A 27,246-nucleotide genomic window follows, 5' to 3' on the forward strand; every position below is an offset into this window, starting at 1 on the left:
GGGTGTCTACAGCTGCGTGCACAACAGTGTGTACAAGAAATAAAAGAAACTGATTACTCATAGGGAATATGAAGTTTATAGAGAATCTGTTAAAACTTTATTGAAGAGGGTGACCTAGTCGTTGGTGCCATAGTGCAATAGAAGCAACTGAAGTATTGGGAGCAATAGTAATAACAAAAGCTTGAGGAGATGGAGAGGTGAACTGGTACAAGCCATGTACATTAGTACCCCTGTGAAGCAACTGACTCGTAGATTTGTCCTCAACCAAAGAGGAGTCAGAATCATAGGTCGTACACTGATTAGACTTTGTAAGCTGATTTACAGATAAAAGATTGGAAGACATTGATGGAATATGCAGAACTTTGTTCAGTTGAAAGGAGAAGTGTGAAGTAGGTAGTAAGCCCTTACCAGTGTGTTGAATTGGAAGAGAAGCACCATTTCCAACAGTAACTTATTTATGTCCTAAATAAGGTTGATAATAGTCTAGATTGTGAACATCAGTCGTGATGTGATCTGTAGCTGTTGAATCCAAAAGCCAAGGTGTTGATCTAGTAGGAGACCAAGAATTATGAGAAGCAGATGAAGCCACAAAGGCTCTTGGTTGATAAGAGAAAGAACCTTGGAAACTAGGAGGCCAGGTTTGTTGCAAATTTGACAGACAACCCCATTAGGAGGTTGGTAGTTGAAGGACGAATGTGGCCTAAAGGCCTAAAACTGCTACTACCACAGAAACCACCACGAAATCCAAATTGAAAATGACCACATATTCAAGACTAAAAATTTCCTCGAAAACCATACTGAAAACTCCTCGGTTATAACTCGTACCACCTCCTCTAAAATTGGTAAAATTACCACCTCCTCTGTTGGAAAACCAAATGGAAAAGATGAACCATGAGTCACAGCAAAAGCAACATTAAGATCTGTAGAAGATTGGTTGCTTTTGGATTCAACACGAATAGCTTTAGAACACAATAACGTAGTAACTTGTCCCATGGTAATGGTGCCTAGTTGAGCCCTAATTGTGGTCTTAAGCGAATCCTACTCAGACAGTAATCCATATATAGCACTGAGAATAAAATCATCATCATCAGCAAAAGCAGTAGCACGATTCAAGGTACTCCTCCATAGTTTTCAATTTCTTGGTAACACTATTCAAGTTGTTCTTCAATTGGTGAACATGAGATCAAGATAAAGTGGTAAACCGTTTTTCAAGTCAATTTCTTAATAACATTATATATTCAACTTGTTCTTCAATTGATGAACATGGGATCGAGATAAAGTGGTTAACCATTTTTCAAGAAAGGACCAAGCCTCATTACTAGTCGAGAGATGAAGAATAGACATGTAAATAGCGGGAGTTATGGTAGTAGTGATACATTTGAGAAGATGAGCATCGATTACTGACCATGCATGTGAAGCTTCATTCGGTATTTCTTTACCCTTATGATCACTGACCTTCAATGGTGGACGCTTGATAGAACCATCAACATAGCCAATTAAGCCATTTGCACGAAGAATGTTCAAAGCCTTTTTTTTTTTTTTTTTATGGTATTAGAGTGAGACGCATTCTATCCTACATGTTATAAAATTACAGTCCACACTGTACGATAACAGACCAACAAAAAAGTTGTATGATGATAGACCAAAAAGAGGCTATACGTGACACACCTCAAAACGCAGCTGCACGTGAGTGATCAAATTAATAACATTTACAATCTCTCCACTCATCGCCAAATGGTGTTGAGGTGAATGTAAAGTTCCCAAATACTTTATAAGAAAAAAACATCTGAAGTGAAAGATGTTATGCCCCTACAACAGGTAGGACAAGTAACTTTGACTTTTCAATTCTGAGGTTTCACTAGGGCAATTACTATGCCATGAAATCAGAGACAAATTACTCCACACACACATGATTAGGGTTAAATTATAACCGCATTGAGTAAAACAATTCCTAGATGTGGGAAATTGTGTTCAATCATCACTCATCATCATAATCAAGAATCTAAATGGATTTTAACAAAGGGCTGGGAGAGGGAACATGACCGACCAAAATAGGTCCAAGTATTGGGTAGAAAATTAGTTTGAACTGTTGACTCATTATTATACACAAATAGATTTGCACAAAAACTTACAATAAATTTTTTTGTCAATCTGTGTCGAATCTTGATCTAAATTCACTATAAAGTCAAATTCACGGGTCCAATTCTAATTGTCAACAAACAAGTTGGTTTCCATGTGGATGTCAATCTGGTTGGCATGCATATTTATATATAGTATGATGCTAAAATTCTTTCGTCTCGACGAGCCCTTAATCGAGTATGATCATTAAAACTTTCTCTGTTGGTAATAAAATGATAATCAATGAAAAAACCTCTTGGGAGTATTGAAGGTTTAACCAATGGCTACCCTTTAAAATCATAAAATTATTTGAGGCTCGCATAAGTGATCCAGACACTCGGAAAAAAATTACCATCTATGTCATTTACCGTAAATTTTAAAATATAGTCTACTACATATCTTATTGAATACCTCATGTGTACAATTTTTGTAATTCTAGTACTATTATATTTTTAGCTTCCATTTTTCAAGAACATATGCCCAAAAGTTGCCTCCTAGATGGCTTAGCTCAATTGATAATAGATAGAGCAGAGATATTGGTGACGATTCAAAATCCAGTCTCCAGATAATAATCACTTCATTTGGTGATGGTTTAAAATTCACTGTTTGCTCTCCTCTCTTCTCGGACTGTATAGAGTGGATTTTTTTTCAGATTAAAAAGGACATATGCCCACGTTAAAAGGTTACACTAAAACTTCCTTTTCTTCCTCAAATCAAACAAGAGTAAAAAGGAATCAAGTTTCAAACTCATTAACTTCTTTTCCTTTCTTTCTTTCATCTTTTTCTCCTTTTCTCACTCTACCCCCACGTCCACAAAAAGAATTCTCTCTCTCTCTCTCTCTCTCTCTCTCTCTCTCTCTCTCTCTCTCTCTTGTCATTTTCTCACATATACTTCACACAAAGGAAGCAAACAACCATTCTCTTCATCCTTGTCATTCCTTCTCTCTCCCCCTCTCAACCTCAAATCTCTGCAACTACTCCCTTCAGCTGATCCCTTCTCAAACGCCCATATCTGAAGCAAAAGCCACAAATCTCTCACCTCAAAATTCAAAACCCAGATCATCAAAAGTCATCAATAACCTTCTTTGATCCCCTACCAAACCCTCTTACACCCCACTGATCAGTAATCATCTACCCAAGAATAAAGTTCCTAAAAAACCCCTAAAAGAATAACTGAAGCAACAATAACAATAGCAACAACAAGGAGGAGGAGGTGGTGGTATATAGAGTTTGAGAGGGTTAAGGGTGTGTTTGGTAGGAGGAAGATGGAGCTGTTTCCAGCACAACCAGACTTATCTCTACAAATCAGCCCTCCAAACAGCAAACCAACAACAGGTTGGGGTAGTAGTAATAGGAGGAAAGATCCAGAAGAAGATGATCATCCTCACATGGATTTGGGTTTTTGGAGAAGAGCTTTGGACTCTTCTTCAATGTCAACAAAACCGGCCGAAACCCGGTTCGATCTTCCCATCTCCAATAATAGGGCTTCTAAACCCAACTCGGTTCATAATTTCCCATTTCACCCCCCTAACTTCATCCATTCCTTTCAGCAAAACCAGTACCTACAACAACAGCAACAGCAACAGCAACAAGGGCTTTTTAGTCCAGAGCTAGGTTTCTTGAGGCCCATAAGAGGGATTCCGGTGTACCAAAACTACCCTTCTTTTCCATTCTCCAAACAGTCGTTAGACGATAGTTACAACAACACTGCCGGTGGTACTACTACGACCCCCAAGAGTACTACTCCAAGTGGGTTTTTTGGTCAGTCTCAAGGGGTAATTCGGTCAAGAATTTTTTCGAGGTTTCCGGCTAAACGGAGCATGAGAGCACCTCGTATGCGGTGGACTACCACTCTCCATGCTCGATTTGTTCATGCTGTTGAGCTCTTGGGTGGGCATGAAAGTAACTCTCGTTTTTCTTCCTTTCTTTCTTAATATCTTTTCCCCTTTATCGTGTGTTCGTGTGTACATATAAATATGCATCTTATATATATCTTCGTAACCACAAAAGTAAAGAAAATGAGGGGAGATTTTTTTTTCTGAATGGCAAAAAAAGATTTTATTAATCTTTGAATGTGAAAACAAAGATCAAAATGAGGAGAGATAAATTCACTAGTGATGATATTGCTTTCAGCACCACATAGCCATTGCAGAGTGTTGTGGAATCTCTTGCACATTGTCGTGTCGTCCTCAGGCCAATAGTACCTGGCGGATCGTATCAAATTTTTATTGTAACCCCAAAAAATGGAATTATTAAATTAACCCAATTCATGATTTTGTTTTCTTATTTTGTTGGGGGTTATAGGAGCTACACCCAAGTCAGTTCTAGAGCTGATGGATGTCAAAGATCTCACCTTGGCACATGTCAAATCCCACTTACAGGTAAATGAAGTAGATCTCACAATTCCATAGAACAGAAACTAGTTGCAAAATCTACCAATAAAAGGACATAATTTCAGTGACAGTGTTTCATCGATCTGTTCATTCATATGTTTTCTCTGGCCGATTTTCTAACGATTTATTTATTTTTTGTATAGCACTCCATTTATTTTAAGTGGATTTTTTTTTTTGGTTTCAACTTTCTTCTATTTTTCTGCTATTATATAAATCTTTCCTCGACGATGCAGCTCAAAATGATCTTTTTGCTTGATAAAACTTGCCCCCTTTTTTTTTTTTTTCAAAGGCAAAAAAGGATTTCAAAACTTGCCTTTTTTACAACCTGCATTAACGTTAAAGGAAGGTGTCAATTAGATACATTCATTTCAAATTCCAATGGTTTAAATTCAAATTCTTGGAACTTCTTTTCCTACTGGATCTGGTGGTTCTGCAAGCTATTACGCACAGCTTTTTTGCTTCGAAGAATGAACCATCCATCTAGAGAGAGAGAGAGAGAGAGAGAGAGTCTCATTCATCAATGTCAGAAAAACAAATAAGACAAACCCCAGAATTCGAAGCAGTCCATGAATTTTTTATATCTTGTTTAAATAGCAACACATTACAGTTACAGAGAGGAGGATTTAAGTGGCAAATAATTTACAAGTACAGAACACTATCATTTCTCAATGATAGTATAGTAGGAGTAGTACTCTCTTAGGGTTTGTTTAACCACACATCCTTTTTTTTTTGCTCGGCAACCACACATCCTTTAAACCATGGTTTGTTTATCTCCAACACTACTACTGTACATGCACATGCATACATCAATGTAAAACCACATATACAAATAAAGTTATCCATCATTTACTATTGATTGCTTTTTGTACTTGCAATGTATCAGACTATTATGTCTTAATTTCCTCTATGGCATAGAGATTGGTATTTTAGCAGCATATATACTATTCTCTTTTCCTTTTCTTTCCTTTCATTTTTCTTTTTCTTTTTCTTTTTCCCTTGATTTTCTCATACATAAAAAAACTTGGATGACCATAGGGTAATGTGTTGTCCTAATTTGAAATTATATGATGCAACAATATCTCAGATGTATAGGACAGTGAAGACAACCGATCGAGCTGCGGCAGCTTCTTCAGGTTAAGATTAAACCTTGTACATATCAATTTTTGGTTTACCTTTTCGTATAACAGACTTGCAACTATATGCTTCATGATAATACATATTTATATATAATATATATGATTTTTCTGATATTGTTTTATGTAGGACAATCAGATGTATATGAAAATGGGTCTTCTGGAGACACTTGTGATCAAGATATGATGTTTGAAGTCCCAAACCCTAGAAAATCTGAAATATCAGTTCAACAGGGAAGGCCAAATTTGTATGAAGATAAGGAGTATCATAGCCTTTGGAGCAACTCTTCAAGGTAAATCTTATGCTTAATTTGGCTAGTTTTAATAGTTGCATTTCCTAGTTATTAATTCCTTCTTTTTGAGTTGGTCTCTAGTTTCCACAAACAACATAAGTTTTTTTTTTTTTTTTAAAACGGCAAAAAAGGGATATTATATTAATAATGAAAGAAATACAATAATTTGAAAGCAAAATAAAATAGCATCACTACGTGAGATAGCACCACAAACAACATAAGTACAATGCTATGTTCTGGAACCTTAAATACTTGTCATTCTCCTTTCAAAAAACAAAAATATTTGTCATTCTAACCTCCCTCGGTATGAATCTATTCTTCTTAGGAGACAGATATCCATTAATCGCAAGTACTTAGTGGTGACGAATTCTGTCTTAAAGGCACAGTTAATCAATCCATCTACAAATGTAGTCCACGTCTTAATCAGGAAACGTAATTTACAAAAATCCCACATGTGATAGTGATGCTTATAAAATTACGAGCCAATGTTATTGTTGTTGTGGTTTTAAGTGAAAGAATCGCCATAAAAAAAAAAAAAAAAACTCACTTTGAAAATTATGGATAAAAATTATGTCTGAATCGTATTATCATTAGTTCATTTGAGTCCGTTCTGCTAAGAGAAATAAGTACTAATTTTTTGAATTAATGGTGATGTTTTGTAAGACAATTACCTATCTCGTAAAACGGAAAATAAGTTCTTAAAAATAAGAGAAATAAATACTTATTTTTTGAATAAAATGTGATGTTTTGTAAAAGAATGACATGTCTCGTAAAACGAAAAATATGTACTTAAAAATAAGAACCTTAGCGGAACAAATAATGTTAGTTGTCTGCCATTAATGCAACCTAGCAACGAGTTACAAACTTTAGCCAATTAACATTAATTACTTGGTTTGGAAATACCTAGCTAGTAGGACTTTATTTAGCTCTCTTGCTGTAACTTGGATTTCATGGAACAAGACATATGCATGAAAACAGAAGGATTATTTCCTTGTATCCATTCATTGTTCCATAGCTATATATAAGCTTTTTTTCCACCCTGTCGTCTTGGTAATGAAAAATGTTATCAGGAAATATATAAGTACATATTAATGTGTTTGACTTCATCTTTACTAGGAATCACTCTATAATGCGTGCTTCGAGGATTGTTAATTATTTTGTCTATCCCAATACATTTTTATGGACTTGGGAACCTTGCTGGTCAGTAGGGTCAGCCGGAGTGCAGCCCGAGAAAAACGACACCGTTTAGGTGTTTGGGGAAGTTCCCTACTTTTCCTTGTTTAATCCCCGTTTGGGAGGTTAACTTCGATTAACGATTTATTAGCTTTTTTTGGGCCCATTTCGGGTCCCAACAAAATGATTCAAACTACTCGTTATTCGTAAAATATATATATTTATATATATAAATATATAAAAAATAATATAATATATTTCTACAGTTCTTGCAAAAAATAAGCTTCATCTGATATCGGTAAGGATATTTTCAGAATTCTTAGGGCGAAATACTTGATTTCAAATTAATGACTTATTCATTTTTTGCAGCACCCATTTCGGGTCCTACAAAAATGTCCTTCAAATTCTGAAAAAGTTCTTACCGATATCCGATGTTGCTAATTTTTTGCATGAACTATAAAACGAAAATAATTTTAAAAATAACAAGCGATTTTAAATCATTTTTGTGGGACCTGAATTGACCCCTAAATTAACTAACCATCCATACGGGGATCTAACAAGGCAAAGGAGGGACCTTCCCCAAGCACCTAAATGGTGCCATTTTTCTCGGGGGGTCCCCAAATCCACATTTTTATATAGGCACATGTACGTAAACATATGAATCCATTTGTCCACAGCAAGTTTAGCACCATCTCTCCGTGATAGGTAATAGCGTCTCTCGTGTTGGTTCTGAAGAAGCAGCAGCATAGAAAATTAAGCAAAGGGAATTTTTTTTTTCTCGGCAAATGAAACTTTTTATAAAACTCGAAAAGGGTACAACGAGGGGAACATCGAAAGTACACAATACTTACGAGGTTAAACAAATGAAGAACAAAACAAACATCCAGCAAAGAGTTGGATGGAACCACTCCTCAGTCATACACTACACTTTCATCTTTCTAATTCCATCAAAGAAGCCCTTAAAATCCTCTACTGTGTATTTTTTAATATCGAATTTCACCTTAATTCACATTAAAACTCTGGTTTTTATTAGCTCACCTACTTGCCCTACTTCCGTCAAAACATTATTGAACACAGAGTCATTCCTCACCAACCATAAAGACCAAATTGTAGCAAAGAAAGTCGCTTCCCATAAATGATTCTCCAAATTGTTGAATCTATTATCAAACCACCAGGTAAAGAGATCTACCAAAGATTCAGGACACACCCATTTCACATGTCACCAATCTAAAATCAAAGACCAAACCTCTCATGATAATCGACAGTGTAAAAAGAGATGTCGGGGCGTTTCCAAAAGAATTAAGGGAATTGATTTTCACACTTATTTCTATAACTATAACTGCACTTCTTGTTTTTGGTATGTCTTTTTGTGAATTTACAATATTATTCTTTCATGTGCAGATCCTTTTACACATACAAAAGGCATTGCAGTAAATTCACATAAGGATTAAAAAAGAAAGAAAGAAGGAGTGTGTCTTAAAAATGAACGGTGAATAGCATTACCCTTTGTCCCTTGTGCAACTCTCCAACCATTCATCTCATTGGGCTTAATCAACCCAAGAATGGAGACATCTCTTTCCCTTGGATTTTGTGGCCCACAAGTAGGAAATTACTTAGTGTCAATTCCAAACCTTTCATATGAAATATTGAACCAAAAAAAAAACCCTCAATATACTGTTCCAAAATTTGGTTCATATACTTTTCGGATCCTCTAGATGGATATAGGTGAAAAGAATCGAAAGGTAGACATCCAGATGGTGCTGGTGTTATCTTAGATTCTGCATCAAACACTGCATTCTAGCAGTTTCCAGTCTTTTAATTTTGTTCGTCAGTAAGGATTGTTAGTACTTGTTTTTGTGCACCGTGACTGATTTCCTTCTAGTGATCTGGTCGAAAGCAGGTTATTCACGCTAATTACTAGAAATTTACAAGAGAAACTCTCCCACTTGGCCTAGAATGTCATCTGTGAGAGTTGAACTAAATTTGCTTCCTCTAAGTGGGGAAGTATGAACAAACAAGACAATAATTGGAAGCTTTTTTTTTTTTTTTTCTGGGTTTCCACTATAAGGAAATATTCTCTCAACATTCGGGGCTGTTTTTTTTTGTTTGTTTATATCAGGGAAGCTTGGTTGCATGGCACACAAAGGGATTTTGGAGGAAACATGACAACTCCTGAGGTATCATTTGACTCCATTTACCAAAACACCCCTCCCTTTAAATTATTCTACTACTTGTGTATGCATTGTAATCTTGTTCAAAGTATAAAGAGAGAGAAAAAGAAGCTTTTGAAAAAGCTAGTTTAGCCATTTGAAAATTCAAGGGTCAATAATTTATCACAAAATGAAAGAAAGAAATCAGTCATTAGTTCTAAACAGTCTTACTCAATTAATGCAATGAATATTGTATGTGCTGTACTATCATCTACACTCTGTAGTACCTCGTACTCCCATTTTTTAATTATTTTTTTAAATCAATTACCCACTTTTGATTTTCATGTTTTCATATATATGGGGAGATTTTGTTCGTCGGGAAAAAAATTACCCACTTGACACATAAAATAGAATTTTTTTTTTTATTCAAGAAGATAGTGTATCGCGAATCTTTCACCAGCGGTCCCCAAGAGTTCATTTTTGTACTGTCTGTGAAAATCAACGTGCGAATTTGAAAGAGTAATTAGCCCTTTACTGATCAGTCAACCATGTCTTAAGAGTTTTAATTAAGATCAGAATATATAGCTAGCCCAAGCTGTTGTTTCAAGAGAATAAAGTACTACTCCAATTTAAGGTTTCACATGAGGCACATTACAACATTCTTTATAGTATATACATTTCAATAAATACACTCTGTATTCCCTGAGTCAAAATGTGCTTTGATTCTCACACAAAAACACTCATCTTATGCTTTTACTTTTGTTTTTTCTCTTTTGATTTTCTTTTTTTAAACGGTGTTTATATTAATTTTGCACAGGAGATATTGGATCCAAAGTGCACAAGCTATGAGAGACTATCAGATGTAAGCTCTTCCATCCTTTCAGAGACAAGCCCCAGCAAGCCCAGTCTGGAGTTCACTTTGGGCACACCTCATTGATAATATTTACATATACATAAATCATTCTGAATTAATTAGTCATGGATTATCCGTCCGTATCTATGAGAATCAGCTGTTACTTTCTTTGAAAAATCAGAGAGGAAAAGAAAAAGAAAGAGTAAAAAGGAGAGCTAAAGAAAGACAAGGAGACAGTAAAGACAGAGATGTGAGCCTGTGAGATTCACATTCAATATATTTTATATTGCTAGTAAATATATGAGATCTAATTGATCTTGTATGTTGTGCACATATAGAGAGAGAGAGAGAGAGAGAGAGAGATATGTTAAAAGTAGGATGTGGTCCTTGGTAAATGTAATGGAGCACTTTACATTTAGCAAAAAAGGAGCATAATTTTGCCAAAGGAGTTGGAGAGATCTCTGTTTTATTCGTTCCTAGGCATTATCACTTGCTTTACACTTCCCTGGTACAAAGGTAAGGAAAGAAAGGATAACATCAACTAGAAAACGATAGGGAAAAAAATTAATATAGTAGGGGAAAAAGGAAAAAAAGACAAGATCAAAAGAAAAAAGTGACCATCAATTGTATTCCTTCGTGTGCCAAATTGAAATAAGTGTTTCTTTTGATTTTAAATGTGCATTTTTTTCGTGCAAATAATTTTGTCCTAATTCATTGCCGAAGTAATATAGAGGCGATAGCAAGACTTGGATCACCGCCATTGGTGCAGCCCGGTGCAATCCTGTGAGGAGAGAGGGCTTGCAGTCCAAATGGTACGTATTTCATCTCCGGATAACAAATTAGACATTGTACTAGAGTATGAAATTCATATACACTAAATAACGTGAATGCACACTAAATAACGTGAATGCACTATTACAGTCTGGTACATCGTTACGTGATACGTAATGTGATCTTTTGTATCACTATTTTTCTATACCGTAACCGAAACGGACACCGAAAATATGATTACATAAGTGACTGTTGTAATGTTGCGTGTGGGCCGCTATTTAAAGTAATGAGCGTGACCATCATTCATATATGAACATGGCCGGGGTTCTACTACAAAAGGATTTGGTATTGCTCAAATTGTTGCTACCATCCATGCCTTCAACATCACTACGTAACGATCACTAAGTATAAAGTAAAATGATAAAGCTAGCTAGCCACAACGGAAAGATACTGAGGGACCAACATTTCCATAAGTTATGCAAAAAGCTAATTAAAAATGTACAATGATGGCATACTTTTTCCTCCACACCATTATCCAGTATTACAGTGACAACTCATATACTCCACTGAAGAATACTTACCCCAAAATACTTAGCAGTTAGACAGTGACAAAAGATATCTTGTAACATACCCTTGCAGTTATATATATGGTGACCTTTGCTGATTTTTGAACATTGGAAGAAAATATGGGGGACCTATAAATTGACTATTGTAGTTCTATTTTTGGACTTTTAGTTGGGTTGTTTGATAAAGTCACAGCCTTGGGGCAAAAGTAGCTATCTAACTTTCCTTTAAGGAGTGAAAGTGGAAAAGAAAAGTGCTATTAGAATCTTGATGGGAACATATTATTTTTTCACTTTACTTTACTTTGTACCATTAGATAGGGCTTTGGAAAAATAGGTATACAAGGGCTTTGAGAAAAGAGTAAACGAATCCTAGTAATTAGATAGATGAGAAAAATACAAGGCAGTCGATGTCTTTTGCACCAATTTAGGTATTTCTCCTAACACAAATTCTTCAAAAATTCATACTATCTTTCTAACATTCTCAAAATGATAATTAAAGTGCTAACCAAGGACTAGGCCTGTCAATGGACCAGATCCAATCCAGAAAATCCGACCCGAATCCGATAATGTCGATCCGATAATCTGAATCTTGTAATTAATCTAAATACGGATCGAATTGAATCGGATCGGATTAAATCTGTTATTAATCCGATCCGAACTTTATTTTTTTAAAAATTGTAAATTTTTTTATTTTGAAAAAAAATGTTTAAGTTGTATTTTTATTTTTATTGGAATTTTTTTTTTTTTTAAAAAGTTGTATTTTTTTTTTTTTTTTGCTAAAATTTTTGAAGTAAAAAAATTTTCGGATTGGATTCAAATTTTTCGGATCCGATCTGATTTTTCATATTTGGATTACCACTATCGGATTCGAGTCTTATCGAATCCGGTTCATTGACAGGCCTACGTATCAAGGACAAACGACAACAAGTACTCAGACAATCAAATCCAACAGAGTATGATCACACACTGATAAACTTCCAAAGCTACATATCTAATAAGACACTATGAGTTACCCTGCCAAAGATATTATATAAGGATAGAGCACAGTTGGCACGAGTATTATTGTGAAGCAACATCCTCTAAAGGAACTAATCTATAGACGGAATATTCATCCAAAAACGAAACTAATTACTCTCGCAAAAATAAGAGACGTATCTCTCACAAATTAGACGACAAATCGTTGCTCTGAAGAGATGCAATAAAACAAAACAAATACTAAAATACTCCGTATATGAGAAGAGGTTTAGAACTAGTACAATACCCATCCCCTCCCTCTGTTGGACAAGGGTAGTGGAACCCTACAGGAGAGGGAAAGGGCGAAGAAAAATATTTGTGATGGCTCTGAGAGAGAGAAAGAGAGAGAGTGTGTGTGTGTGTGTTTTCTCCTCCATTTGGTGTTCACGTAACCCAATTATGTAACCCTTTTCTTTAAGAAGCAACTAGTTAACAACGCGAAAAAAATGAATCATTTTTTCATATCATGATTAGTGGCGTTGCTAGTTCGATCACCAGTGGGGGCAGAATCCAACACATGCAACTTTGTTATGAGAAAAAAATTATCTATCTCCTTTTTAAGAATTCAACACACCCTTTCTTTTAAACTATTTCTTCAATATTTCAATTAGAAAAAGTGATTAACTCTCACATTATCTTAACAATGAAAAAATTCAAAATCACATTTATGCATGTTTGAGACATTTATAATTTCCACAGTTATTTTCTCATATAAAATAATTAGTTCAAAATGAATCATCCTCAACACAAAGAGAGTGGAGTTATTGATAGATTTAAGAAGATTAAGAAAGGAATGAGGGAGAATGTGAAAAAGGAACTTGGCTTGACTTGCACTTTCTGATGAAATAGTAATAAAAATTCCATAAACACGTGGTAGTTTGAAGGCGAAAGTTCAGTGGTCTTGGGTTAGCTGCAACCAGAAAGAGGAGTTACCGCAAGCTAGATTTAAGAAGATAAAGAGAGAAATGAGGGAGAATGTGAAAATGATCCTAGTTTAAATTGCATTTTATGATAAAAATAAAAATTGTAATTCCATACATACGTGGCAGTTTTTGAGATGCAAGTTCTGAATGTTGACTTGTTTGTGAGTAGTGCATTGTTTGGTGATCCTTGAGCATAGCTACGTAGTACTCCAAAACTCTTCTCTATCATATGTTTAGGTGGGACTTATACATTTGCCTTGTTCCACGTGAATATGTGGCGGAGAATGTTGTTTGTTACTCTTTTTTTCAACAGAAACGACCTAAAAAGTTATGAATTGTTCCTTAGCTAAGCAACAAATCATTTCTGAGAAGTATTTACCTATCAACTAATTACCAGATGGTCAATTCCATGATTAATTCTACTTAAAGGTGTCAAACACGTTGTGTTGTGCCGACCTGGCCCGTTTAGCTTCGTGCCAACCGTGCTTTGTTTCGTACCATGCTGGCCTGTTTATTTAATCATGCTCATGCCATGCTGTGCTGTTTTTTAATTGTGTTGTGCTGACCCGTTTACTTAATCGTGTCGTGCCATTTTTTAATCGTGTCGGGCCGTACTGACCTGTTTACTTAATCATGTTGTGCCGTTTTTTAATCGTGTCGTTTCGTGCCCATGCCGACACATCGCCAACTAATTTTTGTCCTGAAAAATCTTCCCAGAAAGCACACATTCCTAATCGAATGAAAAAATTTAAAAGCTTATTTTATTTAAATTACGAGGCTAAAATACATTGTTTACTATTTTTACCTTATATTAGCCACATAGTGAGTCAATCTATTTAATAATGACATAGCAAGTAAAAAAAAATACATTAATGTGATAGGGAACCTTACCTCTCTCTAGATCTCCCTCTCTCTCAACCCTAGCCACCACAACTCCTTTTCTTCCTTCCCCTCCCCCCAATGGGTTCCATACCCGTGTGTGGCGGCAAGAGGGGGAAGCCATGGTACTATCGACTCCCTTTCTTTAATTTCTTTGTGTCTTTTTTTTTTCTTCTGTCTCTTTAGATCAACAACTTGTTATCTGATCTGTGAGAGTTTTGTCTCTCATTCAACGAGAGTTATTAGTTTCATCTTTGAACAAATTTTTTCTATAGATCGGGTTCTCTCAATCGAGGTTGCTTCACAACGATATTCATGCTCTAGCGTTCTATCCCTATACGATGTCTTTGGTGAGTCCACCCATGGCGGCTTGGTGAATCTGTAGTTGTTGAGAGTTCATTGGGGCGTTCATACTTGGGTGGAGTACATCTGATCGTCAGGGTATTTGGTGTCTTTTGTCCTTAACTTTGCACTTTTTCTTGTTGGAGACTCCTAATTAGATGTTAAGCAGTTTAAAAGTATCGCTATTGCGTCAGGCCATGTCTGGGTTAGGATGAAAGACATCGATTGCCTTGTGATTGGGATGAATGTGTTAGACTTGTTAATTGAGGGAGTGCTAGTGTGATTTGTGCATATGCTAGTATAAAAGGGGGTGTGTGTGTGTAGGAGATTAAAATCTCCCATCTCTCTCTCTCTCTCTCTCTCTCTCTCTCTCTCTCTCTCTCTCTCTCAAATCCACACCCAAAAACTTGAAACCCATGTAGATCAACATCCATTTCACCTCGTATACGCGATTTTGGGTTTGTATTTCATCGAGTTGAACTTGGAGAGGAGCTCTGGTTGATTTCGAGTCTTGGAGAGCTAGGGCTTGCTTGGAACGCTCGGGTTCAACTTTGATTTTTGAGGTAGGGATCTCTTGCCTTCTCTATATGTTGTTGAGTTGATTTTGTGCCCCATAGTTGTGTTTGAGTGTCCCTTGGTTGCCTAAGAAATTTGTCATTCGCTGTAAAAAAAATCGCTGAAAATGCAAATGGGTACCAAAACCCCCTTTTTTGCCTGTTCCGGTACCCCCACACAGATAGTTTGGCCACCCTTTTTTTTTCCTGTTCCGATACCCCCACATAGATAGTTTGGCCACTGGAGGTTGAGTACCGAAACCCCTATTTTGGGCAGTTCCAGTACCAATCTGGAAATTCTTGAAACTTTTCCACTCCGATTATTTTAACTCCCGATCACTTCTAATATATTCTAAACACCTGTAAACCACTTCCTAACATGGTTAATCGAGTCCCTATGATTCATTGATTATCTTCATTCTTGGCTCTCGTTGTAGAGAAGTGAAGTGTTGAAGTAAGATTATATAACACGCGTACATTATTGGTGCATTTGGTTGATTATGTGGAGCATTGTGACATGTTTGTATGAAGATATGGACTTGTTATATGTAGAGCACTATGAAATCGCGGTATGTGAAATTGAGAACATAATTGAGAACAATAAAACGATACGAAGAAAGCAACAGATCCACCGTAAGGTGTGATGCCGGAATGGGACGCACGGGGTTCCTAATGCCAGGAAGTGCAAAAGAAAGCCACAGATCTACCGTATGGTGTGATGCCAGAATGAATATGGGATGCACGGGGTCCTTAATGCCTAGAAATGAAATCAAAACATGAGACATAATAGAAACGGAGAACTTTAGTGATTGTCAAGCTGTGTGTATAGGAACGGGTATCACCATTCGGTGAGATGACCGGAAAGTTTGTGAAACTAATCGAACAAGTGAATGACAGTGTAAGGATTGATGTATGATACGAAGAAGGGACAAATGATTGATTCTATCAGTGTTTTGAACGGAAAGGATTTTGGTTTTGGAAAAACAGATTTTAATAAAAATCCTCCGGTATTCATGAGCAAATCAACAATTTTCGGTATTTGGGCACAAATTAACAGATTTCGGTATTCAAGCTCAAATCAACAGAGCTTGATTTATACTAGTTTTGTATTCCTTTACTCTATTTTGAAATAAAAAAGGAAGGTGTTGCGTAAAAAGGGTTTTGATAATCGATAATGTGAAATTGAGACTGAATGAAGTATAATTGTACGAGGGACAACGAGTTTTGAATTTCCATGGTGATGAATAAGCGACGGTCGAGGGCTTGTATTCATTCACTCTTGGTGCATGACCTATCACATCTGCATATAGATTAGGTAAGGATTTCTTTACTGGGCTAGTGTAGCTCACCCTATTATTGTCCGGCACAAATCATAGGAGTTGACATGGTGAACTTGTTGTGCATATTTGACCAAATCTTTTGAAAGGTATACATGAGGAGCTACATGGTATCTGATTCGAAAGATGTATTTAGAAAGATGATTATTGTAACTATAATATTATTTTTCTTCGGATACTGGTATTTTGATAACTTGGGCCTTCGAGCCAAGAATGTAATATTTGAATTTAATTTGAAAACAGGGGAAATAAATGTTATTTGGGTGTTATCTGTATTATAACGAGGACTTTATTTATTAAAAATGATTATTATTTGTGTTAAAGATCGAGGGCGTGATAACTTAGTATTAGAGCGTTAGGTTAGAATACCTTAAGACTGTGGGGAGACTTTTAGTCTTATGGGTTCAAAACTCATTGCATTCTTATTTTTTACAAAACATGTATGTGCTTGTATGACTGACGTATGTTCACCGATGTGGCATTGCATTTATTTTTATATGGATCGGTGGAAAGTTGTGGACCTGTGTCTAGGAAAAATGAAAGATTTGGCTTCATAGTAGTGGTGTGATTGTGACTGTTGTTATTGTTATCGTTACCGTTTGCAATCTTGGTCTTGAACCATTTATGGTAAGATGCCTTTTATATGAGATGTTAGACGGGAAAAGTCTGGAGAGCGTTGATGGTTGTGGTGGTTATGCGTAGTGGCGAGGTCGACGTGTGAAAGATGATATCCTCGGATTGATTGATATGATTTAATTGATTGATATTCTCGATTAGTCATATATTACAATGTCTTTAAAATCACAAAAAATATTATAAATTACAATATATAATCAATTAAAAAATTACACGAACTGCCCAAAGGAACTATCAAATTGGGACGAATGGAGTATTTTCTTGAAAATATGGCTTCCAGAGGCACTCAACAGTCAACAGTGTCAGTTGTGACAATTCAAAAAACAATCAAGATCAATTTAAAAAAAAAGACGATTCAACAATCATCCACTTAAATATTGAAGAGAATGTGTATAGAAAAATAGAAAGTGATTGTGGCTACCGTGTTCAGATAGACAGAAAATAAAGCATGTTGAAAACTGGAAATGGACCAACCTGTTGCGTATTATCAACACCTCAAGCACGGTTGCCACCATTCCAGGGCAAAATGGCGCGAGGGGAATTACCAGAGAAAAATTGAAAATTGAGAAGTGGATGGAACTGAAGAGGAAAAGGAAGATCTACGAGCTGGGCTCGTTGCCACCATTCCTAGTTGTTGGAATTTGGGGGCGGTCTCTCTCTCTCTATTTATTTCCTGCAAAATGTTCATAAAATACATACAGAAGAATATAGAACATAATATATACCAGAGGTATACAAAAAGATATAGAGTTCTAAGAAACTCTCTCTCTCTTCAATAGTTCTCTCTCTATCATTAAAGAGCAATCCGAGCTTTTGCACCGTGAAATAAAGGGTGACACTCGATCCTCGTAGTATCACTCTATCGCAGGAATTTGTCGCAGTTTTGGTACGTGATCGAGAGTTCGTAATCCATCCACACCAAGGTTCGGTTCGGTTAAAGTTTGCAAGGTAACCCGAACCACCCGCTTCCGCTGTAACGACCCTAATTTTTCTTTTATTTTATCAATAAAATTATAAGTTTAATAAAATTTCTTTTACTCGACTGTCTTTTTATTTATTTTCTTGAAGTGATGATATTATTAAACTTCAACCTAGAGACCGTAATATATTTATATAGACATACATCTACATACAAACCCAAGATATCTTGGATTCTCATTCTCTTATCAGTTCATTACCTCAAACCTTTTAAGACTATTTTCCATAGCTAGCCAAACATCTCATTCCCGTTGGGGTTTTTTTTTTTTTTCTCAAACCCTACATTCTCGGGATCTCCTTCCTTAATGGAATACCACTGTTTATGGATCCTTCCAAAGTACTCCCTCTACTCCAGGGTACTTGATTGGAATTCCTTAATTGCTCGGCTACCTCATTGCCGAACAGACTGTCCGGACTAGTGACTTCACATGTAACTAGTCCTTTATCAACAACTTGGACCAATGCCTTCTCAGGAGCTCTCCTCATGTTCGGCCCTTTGTTGCCGAACAAAATACTTGAACCAATAACTTCTCATGTTTACTGGACCAAGACCCCGAACAACCTTCCTGAACCAATGACACTCATGTCACTGTCCCTTTATTAGTCTCTTAGTCCAATAACTTCTCATGTTACTGGACCAAGACCCCGAACAACTTTCCTGGACCAATGACTTCTCATGCCGCTAGTCCACATCGCCGACCATCATCTTGCACGGCGATTGTCCCTATTGTTTTATACCATGGTCCCACGTACCACGTGTTCGGGCCTTATTTCTGCATGTTCGGGAAAACCTCCCTATAATACACTTTCATCATTTCCTGAGAACATTATTGTCACGCCCTCGATTTTCAGCATAAATATAAGAGATTTTCATTAATAAAAACCTCACAATTGTCCATACAATAACCCAAAAAGGACTTAACATTTCCATTTCCATAAATTACACTTCAACATTTAATAGTTCCCCAAAGTTCACATCTTCGGCTCTGAGGCCTAAATCAACATGATTGACGAATACCAAGTGTAACGATCCTAATTTTGGCCCTAATTTTTTTTAATAAAAAAAATTATTAATTAATTAAACTAACAAGTTTACTCGATTATTTATTCTATAATTAGTTTCATTATTTATTTAAATTTCATAAAAATCAGTGATTTCTTTTTGTTCAATATATATACATACATATACATATAAATAATTCTTTTCCCTACCCAAACCTAACACTACGTACCCATCCCAAAATTTTAGGAACCATGTTTCTCCCCTCCCTCTCTCTCTCTCTCCTTTGGCCGAACCACCTCTATCTCCAACCTTCCCATTTACTCCAATAACTGCCCACCACACCACTCTCTCCTCATTCTCCACTCCCTCCTATACAAGCCTTCCTAACCTCCGAAATTCACAAAACATTTACACCGTCACCACTGTAAATTAGTAGGAAAAAGAGAGAGAGAGGACAGCCAGCCCCGCAGCACCTCCTCTTTCGGACAACTCTTCCGACCCGTCACCACCGGGCCACCTCTCGGCCCCCACCATCATTTGGTTAACCTGTTGAACAATTGAGGCTCGGATTTCTCTTCGTAAATTCCGAAGATTGGTGGATCTCCAAGCTTTCCTTCTCAACAAATATCTCTAAATGTAAGTGTTTGCACAGTAGAAAACAATATAGAGATAGGGCAAAATTTGTGCGTGGGTTGTGATTGGATTTCCCCTCTTCTGGGTTTTCTTTTATAGGCATATACCCATGTAACGTTACAGGGAAAACTGCTCCCTATTATTTAGATAGTGGGAGTTATCTCACTCACCCATATCTCTCTAACCACCCCTTTTATTTAGGAAGCACATCACATGATATAACCATATCACCCCCATCCACATGCACATCTCTTATTAAGTGGGATACACCTAATAGTGGTTTGACCAAATCAAACTCTTAGCCAACTTGGCCAATCACACCTATTGTATTCTCTTGTGCAAACACACAGAATAATTTCAGGCTCAACCAAAAAGAAACGTTAGCCAATAATAAATAAGGCAAACATAATTAACAATGAGGTATGTAAAATATGGAGGGCTATTTGGCCACTCATTCCAACATAACCCACTCCGGCAGCCACTTCCTCTCCCCACCATCGGACTCCTCCACCCCCTCCGGCCCGTACCCACCACCACCCCGCCTTCCGTGACCCGCCATTTCTGCCGTGGGTGTGTGCATAGTGCACACACAAATTTTTTCCTGTGTACGCCGCACCGCGGGCCCCGACGGAGTATTGCCGGACGCCGCCTCGAGATTTCGGAACCACCACGGCGATCTACGGACACCGTACAATACTTATCCGGATTTAGAATTGCATTTGAGGTAGTTTTTCGGAAACCCGAAACCTTAATCTGCATTTTAATGGTGTTAGGACTTAGATTTAAAGTTTATTGAAGATGATAACCTACTGTTAAATTATCAATTTATTTTTAGTCCTGTTTATATTAAAATTCAGTCCGATTGTGCTGGAATGATTAGTGTTATACCCTGTGAAAATTTATGATCGTTTAACAAGTGTTTGATTGTGAAATTACTATTGATGATGTATTGTTGATTTGTATTTGAGTGAACGTTTACGTGCTTAATAAATTATTGGGGTAGATAAATGTTTATGAAATATTAACAAGAATATTTTACTAGTAAAAATTTATTTAGATTGTAAACAAGAAATATTTTAGATTATATATTAGTTAATCTTTAACCCTACTAAATATTGACTAGAATAGCCTCGCATAATTTTGTTGTTATGAAAATCTCATATTAATATTTAATATAGTTAGTAAATACTAAATTTAGCAATAAGTATTTTCCAATAAAAAAAATTAGTTTGTAAAATCTATGAATAATATGAGAGTTAAAGATAATGTTTAAATAGTGGAAATATGTATAAAATTTCTAAAACGAGAGAAATAGACTTAATTTTAAGTGTAGTAATTAATTGTTTGACTGAATATTTATTTTGTTACTCGCATGATTAATTCTATGACATGATTAATTTTTTTGCATAATAAATTTTATCGCATGGTTATGTGTTGTTAGCATGCATGTTAGTACTTTTCGTTGAAGTGTTAAACTGTGTGATATTTTATTGTGGTTGTAGATTGGACAAATAGGTTCACGGGGTGGTTACGAGTAATGAATCATGTAGACGATGATAAGTAAATGGAAAATGGTAAAGTGTTGAAAGTCTGAGTTGTGGATTGTGTTTTGAGCCATGGCGATGGCAAGGGTAACCAATGGGGCCCTGTGTTGAAATGGGTAACCAATGGGGCCCAGTGTTGAGAAATGTCGTGACGTTAATGTATGATACATCATGGGAAGTTTCTCTTGGGAAAGAGAATGGGTCCCATGAGACGGTTATAGTTAGCGTGGGGTAGTGGAAGTCCGACCCTAATGTACGATGCGCCATGGGATGACTCGATCCTCCTGTTATGGTCTTAAGTGAGAACATACTAGATACATAATTTAGTTGCGCTCACCTGGGACCCTGGTACAGGATAAGCAAGAGGAATGGTGGACCCATGAAACGGTTGTAATTAGTGGATGTGGGAGGAAAGGATCTCGTGGAGAGGATCCTTAGATTACATGTAAGATGATGGATAGTAAAGAAAAGACGATGTGTTATTAGTCTGTACCTTCCGTGTATTATGAGTTATTATATTGTTGATCTGCATGCATATTGTGGTATTGGGTTTTAAGATTTCTATTTGGTGAATTATCACTTAGGATACGTTTGTATCCTGGCAAATCGTTTGCTTCGGCGTTCAATTTGCCAAAGCGTGCAGGATTCTACAGTAGAGCTGTTGATAAAGGTGGGACCCCTTGAACTAAGTCTTGGTCAATGTTGCTTGGAATTCGTGTCAAAACTAGAGTTGCTCTGGAGTTGCTTTTGTTAAATAAATGTACATAGATTTTTTGTATTATTTTGAAATTGAAATTTTTGTATAAGGATAAATGGGGGCCTAGAAGTTTGTAAAATTCAGCATATTTTAAGAGTAATGCGCCTGAAATTATTTGAAAAATCGGGGCATTACACCAAGAGAGTTAAAGACTTACAACATTACTTAATCAAAATGATTTACAAATAGTGTTACAAAGACATCTTCCAAAAATAGATTTACAAAGATGGTTAAGTAACCCTTCAATGTTAGCTTTCAAAAGAATGTCCACATCCATGCACTCCAAACATGAAGCTATTGGCCTGGGTTAGTACCTGAAAGATAATATAAGGTTTGAGCTACACTAGCCCAGTAGAAAGCTCTAATCTAACAATATATGCAGATGAAATGTAGGAACGGTCACAGGATGAAAAATGACCACCAAAAACCAATGAAAAGGGCAACAATAGTAATCCAACTCCAACCTTTCATTTTCAAAACCAATCATGTGTCTTACTAAACAAACTTTGAAAACACCATACGTCAAGACGTGTCTCGTACATGTGTCATGAGCCGAAGCTCTTACTGAGCCAATTAAAGGACCCAATGTCCTCTACCAGGCACTTTACCCATTCGGGATGTCCTAAAGTATCAAATATAAGCATATAGCTCATACCAGGCCAATTAAAGGACCCTGATGTCCTCTGCCAGGCACTTTACCCATTAGGATGTCCTGAAGTGTTCTCGTCGTATCTGTAAAGTTTCTAAATCCCTTTACCATCATGTTCGTACCATTCAAATTCAAACTTGTATACATAGAATGATTTTCGTGAAATTAAGTTCAGATAAGCATTAAGGTCATGGATACGTTCAACGAAGTCATTATGTACGAGCAATCAAGTTAAGGGATCATTCAAGAAGTGTTTGGGTAGGTTGAAAGTGATTAGAAACCAAAACGGTTAAAAATGAAGCAAAACAGCAAAAGCTGGAGATAAGCAACAGGTATCGATACCTAGCACAAAGGTATCGATACCATTTGGTCAAAATTGGTTCCAGACGCAAGGGTATCGATAACAATGATGAATGGTATCGATAACAAGTGATTTTTTGGGTTTTGAAGCACAAAGGTATCGATAACAATAGTGAAGGTATCGATAACAAAGGCGATCGAGCAGAATTTCTGCAGATTTCAATGGGTTTCTCAACAACAACTATCTCAACAACAACAACAACAACAACGATCAAGGACACTCTTTAAGCTACAAGACACAAGTCATAAACATATATTGAAAGTTAGAACTCCCTACCTCAAGATTGAAGAACAATTTCAAGAAATTCTCCAAGCCCTAGCCTCAAATCTCTGAATTGAATGGGATTCGCTTCTTCCGAGCTCAAACTAGCGAAATACGAACCATAATACGCGAAGGAATGAAAGGTTGAAGGCTATTTTGTGGAGGTTTTGAGTGATTTTGGGTGAGAGCAAGAGAGAGGGGAGGGAGGAACGAGAGAGTGGAGAATTAGGAATTTTTATTTCCTACACACACACTCACACACACACACACACACACACACACACACACATATATATATATATATATATATATATATATATAGAGTCCCCTTCTTATAAGGACCTCCTTATTTTAATAAAATGCGGACTTCCATTTCCCGATCGAATTTCGATGATCCGAGCCGCTTAATGTGTTTAGAACGTCATTTTAAAGGTACACGCTAGGAATCAGCAAAAAAAAAGACCGGGAAGGGCTTCATCCGAGCAGTTTTTGTTTGTTTTTTATCGAACGGTTCAAATAAAAACTGCTCAAATCAAGCCCTTCCCGGTCATTTTTTTTGCCGATTTCTCGCGAGTACCCTACAAAATAACGTTCTGAACACATTGAGCGGCTCGGATCATCGAAATCCAATCAGGAAAGGCGAGAAATGGGGAGGTCCACATATAAGGTACTCATTTTAAGGTCTTTACCTGAAGATTTCTATATATATATATATATATATATATATATATATATATATATATATATATATATATATATATACACACACACACACACACGCGCACACACACACACATACACTAAGCACATATCACACACTCACCCCTCAAATGCAACACGTTACACATTAATCCCAAATCTCAATGTTTCGAATCAATTTCCTCCTTTTTATTTTTTATAAAACATTTAAATAACTTTTACGAATTTACAGGTCTCTACAATTATCCCAATAATTATGGAAAACAATGACTGAAGGAGGAGAGAGAACTGACAAAGGAAAGCTTTGCTCTTACACAAATAATAGTATCCTATGTCATCCTATCTACATAGCCCTATAAGTCTACAAAGGAGTGAGGGAGCCAAGAAGTGAAGGAGGGATTTTATCTCTTAGATATCTTCCCACAATTATGTTGACAAGTGACACATACCATATAAGGGAGAGAGAAAAAGGCTGGGATTCTATCCAAACACCCATCATTGCATGACAAGCCTATTTACCTATGTCATCCTATAACATACACATAGCTTACATGTAAGAGAGAGAGAGAGAGAGAGTGTGTGTGTGTGTGTGTGTGTGTGTGTGTGTGTACCTGAGAGAGAGAGAGAGAGAGAGAGAGAGAGAGAGAGAAAAAAAGATATGGGACCAGGAAATCTCATCATAAGCCACATGGACCTACTTCATCCTAATTTGTAGCCTTATCAATCTAGGAGAGAGAGAGAGGGACTAGATGATAGCAGAGAGAGAGAAGTCAAGGCCTATAAATACCTTTTCCTTTTATCCATTCTGGGCACCACCAATTCCCCACAATTCTCCCCTCTTTTGGAAAGTTTGAGAGAAGTAGGAAAAGAGAGAGAGAGACTGAGACAGTAGGAGAGAAGTAGAGAGAGAGAGAGAGAGAGAGAGAGAGAGAGGTTGACTTCATATTCAACACTTTGTACCCACTTTCCAGTTTATCCTACTTCATTTTTTTTTATTTACTTTTCCTTTTCCTAAGAAGGAAAAGCTAGGTGTTGGGTCAAACTAAGGCCTAACGCCAAGAAGTAAGGTAGAAACCTCCTTTCTACTTACCTAATGTTACCCAAATTATGCAACCTAGAGGGGGGGTGAATAGGATTGCTAGTAATAATTACCAATAAAAATTTATCTCTAACAATATATGCAAACAATAAGTATGCAATCAAAATAGAGAGATAGAGAGATAGAACCCGTTTATAGTGGTTCGGTCCGGATTTGTCCACGGTCCGGCCCTACTCCACTTCTCCTCAAGCAATTACTTGAAGGTTAGACTAATCTTTAAAAGATTACAACTTGTAAGTCTTGCGGGTGCTTACAAGAACCGAATGCCTCTAGCTTTCCCGAGGAGCTAGCACAACCGCAAGAATTTTCTCCGAAAACTTCTCAAAAACAATAACACCCAAATTCCAACCCGAATTTGGTCTTCTAAGCTTTCAAGTGTTTGACTCAAACACTCACTTAGGAAATACAAGTATGTGAAGAAGGTATGAAAATTATCGCTCACGACTTGTACAAATTTTCTCTCAAGAATAATATGAAAGTGGAAGAACAATGAGAATTTTTGGCTTTGATCTTTTGAGAATTTGCTCTTGCAATAATATGGAATGTTGTAGCTTGTGTGTGTACTCATTAATGAGTTCTTGATGCCTTATATAGCCATCCATATGCTTCCTAGCCGTTGGAAACTAGCCGTTGGAACTAGCCGTTGGAAACTAGCCGTTTGAAACTAGCCGTTGGAAACTAGCCGTTGGAAACTAGCCGTTTGAAACTAGCCGTTTGATAGAGTGGTCATCCGGGTGGTCGTCCGGTTGTCACAGCTTTCTGTTCAGACAGCCGGCTTGTCAGCCGGTTCGTCAACCTGTGGCTCACAATTTCATCTAAATAAACCGTTAAAGCATGTATTGAGCTCAATAAAGTCTTTGTAAATATAAATCATGAATCCAAGAGACTTTATGCTATATTTCAAGGTCACGAAAATATTTAATTCGGGAATCGACTTTTCGATAATTTTGTATTTGCCGAATAAAAATATCATTGAATTAATCATCAAAATAATTAATAGAGATGCATATAAATTTTCACAAATTATAATGCATACATTTTTCAACAATCTCCCCCTTTTTGATGATGACACAAAATGATAGTTTTTATTCAAGTAGGAGTTATGCCAATCTCCCCCTTAATACATGCACCAAAGCAGTTATCTACGATCAACGAGTAATAGCAATAATCATCAGATCATAGCAAGCAATTTTTTAAATTTGCCCAAAATGGCAAGATAGATCAATTAAAACTTGGCTTTTTCTCCCCCTGTGACATCATAAAAAAAAAACTAAAAAGAGAAAAACAATAGGGCCATGGTTCCAGCACCATGCCGCTCTTGCCCTGTAGCACTCTATCTTCGTACATTGAGAGCTTGGCGTCCTTGATTTTCGTATTCTCGAATAATGGCTGCTACAACGGCAGCTATAATGCCAATCCAATACCACAGAGTATCCACATTTACATTCCATCCGAACCATGGTGGTATTCTCATGGTAAGTAACGCACACAGCAGAATGAAGATAAAGAGTTGCATCCAAATGGTTTGGATAAACAACCTGAACTCTGCTCGTTCGGCATCTCTTTCGTAAAACTCAAACGGTAACCCTTGCGGTATGTTTGCCATTGCTCGATTTGGAAGGATAGAGATTTGGAGAGATTTAGGCCGAGAGAGAAGGAGAGATAGATAGATGAGGAGATAGAGATTGTGTTGTTGAATTTATAGAGTATGAGATTGCCGAATTGTTTGAAATGCTGCGCCGAATTGTTTGAAATGGTGCGCCGAATTGATTGAATTGCTGCGCCGAAAGAGAGATAATAGGGGATGCGGCACCGAATAGAGATAGGATAGGGGATGCGGCGCCGAATAGGACAAGAATAGGGGTGGCGCCGAAAAGAACAAGAATAGGGGAAGAAAATTGTGTTCGGGTGTTTATTGTTGTGTCCCCTTAATACATGCTCCCCCTAAAAGAGAGCTTTTTAAAGAATGCGAGGGGTATTACCGAGAATGATTATCCCTGCAAGCTTAGAGACAAGAAATTCATATCGGCGAAGTATATAAGAGACAATTTAAGCACTAAGCCATGAAGTTCATACAAACTAAGTGTAACAGACTTAATAAATCAGAGTTAGCAACGCAAAAGCTTG

The 27,246-nt window shown here is 36.8% G+C and overlaps 1 protein-coding gene across 2 annotated transcripts; it reads left to right on the top strand.

The window, feature by feature from the left end:
- The first annotated feature begins 2,908 nt into the window (after nt 1-2,908).
- LOC131308253 (probable transcription factor KAN2) lies at nt 2,909-10,564 on the top strand. 2 transcript variants are annotated; one of them, XM_058335122.1, is made up of 6 exons: nt 2,909-4,020; nt 4,423-4,499; nt 5,596-5,644; nt 5,784-5,937; nt 9,230-9,287; nt 10,078-10,564. In XM_058335122.1, the coding sequence occupies exons 1-6, from the start codon at nt 3,384-3,386 to the stop codon at nt 10,195-10,197; spliced, it is 1,095 nt and encodes a 364-aa protein (XP_058191105.1). In that variant the 5' UTR covers nt 2,909-3,383; the 3' UTR covers nt 10,198-10,564. The 2 variants fall into 2 exon arrangements, with proteins under 2 accessions (XP_058191105.1, XP_058191104.1); XM_058335121.1 differs by having other exon boundaries at nt 2,932-4,020; nt 5,775-5,937.
- Nucleotides 10,565-27,246: the final 16,682 nt, after the last annotated feature.

Source organism: Rhododendron vialii, chromosome 11a (assembly GCF_030253575.1).
Source record: "Rhododendron vialii isolate Sample 1 chromosome 11a, ASM3025357v1".
Lineage (NCBI taxonomy): Eukaryota > Viridiplantae > Streptophyta > Magnoliopsida > Ericales > Ericaceae > Rhododendron > Rhododendron vialii.

What these genes read in the sequence shown, in the direction of transcription:
- LOC131308253 (XM_058335121.1), top strand. Translation starts at nt 3,384, where the DNA reads ATGGAGCTGTTTCCAGCACAACCAGACTTATCTCTACAAATCAGCCCT. An exon ending in GCTCTTGGGTGGGCATGAAA is followed by an intron (nt 4,021 to 4,422) that starts GTAACTCTCGTT and finishes TGGGGGTTATAG; the next exon opens with GAGCTACACCCAAGTCAGTT. An exon ending in GAAACATGACAACTCCTGAG is followed by an intron (nt 9,288 to 10,077) that starts GTATCATTTGAC and finishes AATTTTGCACAG; the next exon opens with GAGATATTGGATCCAAAGTG.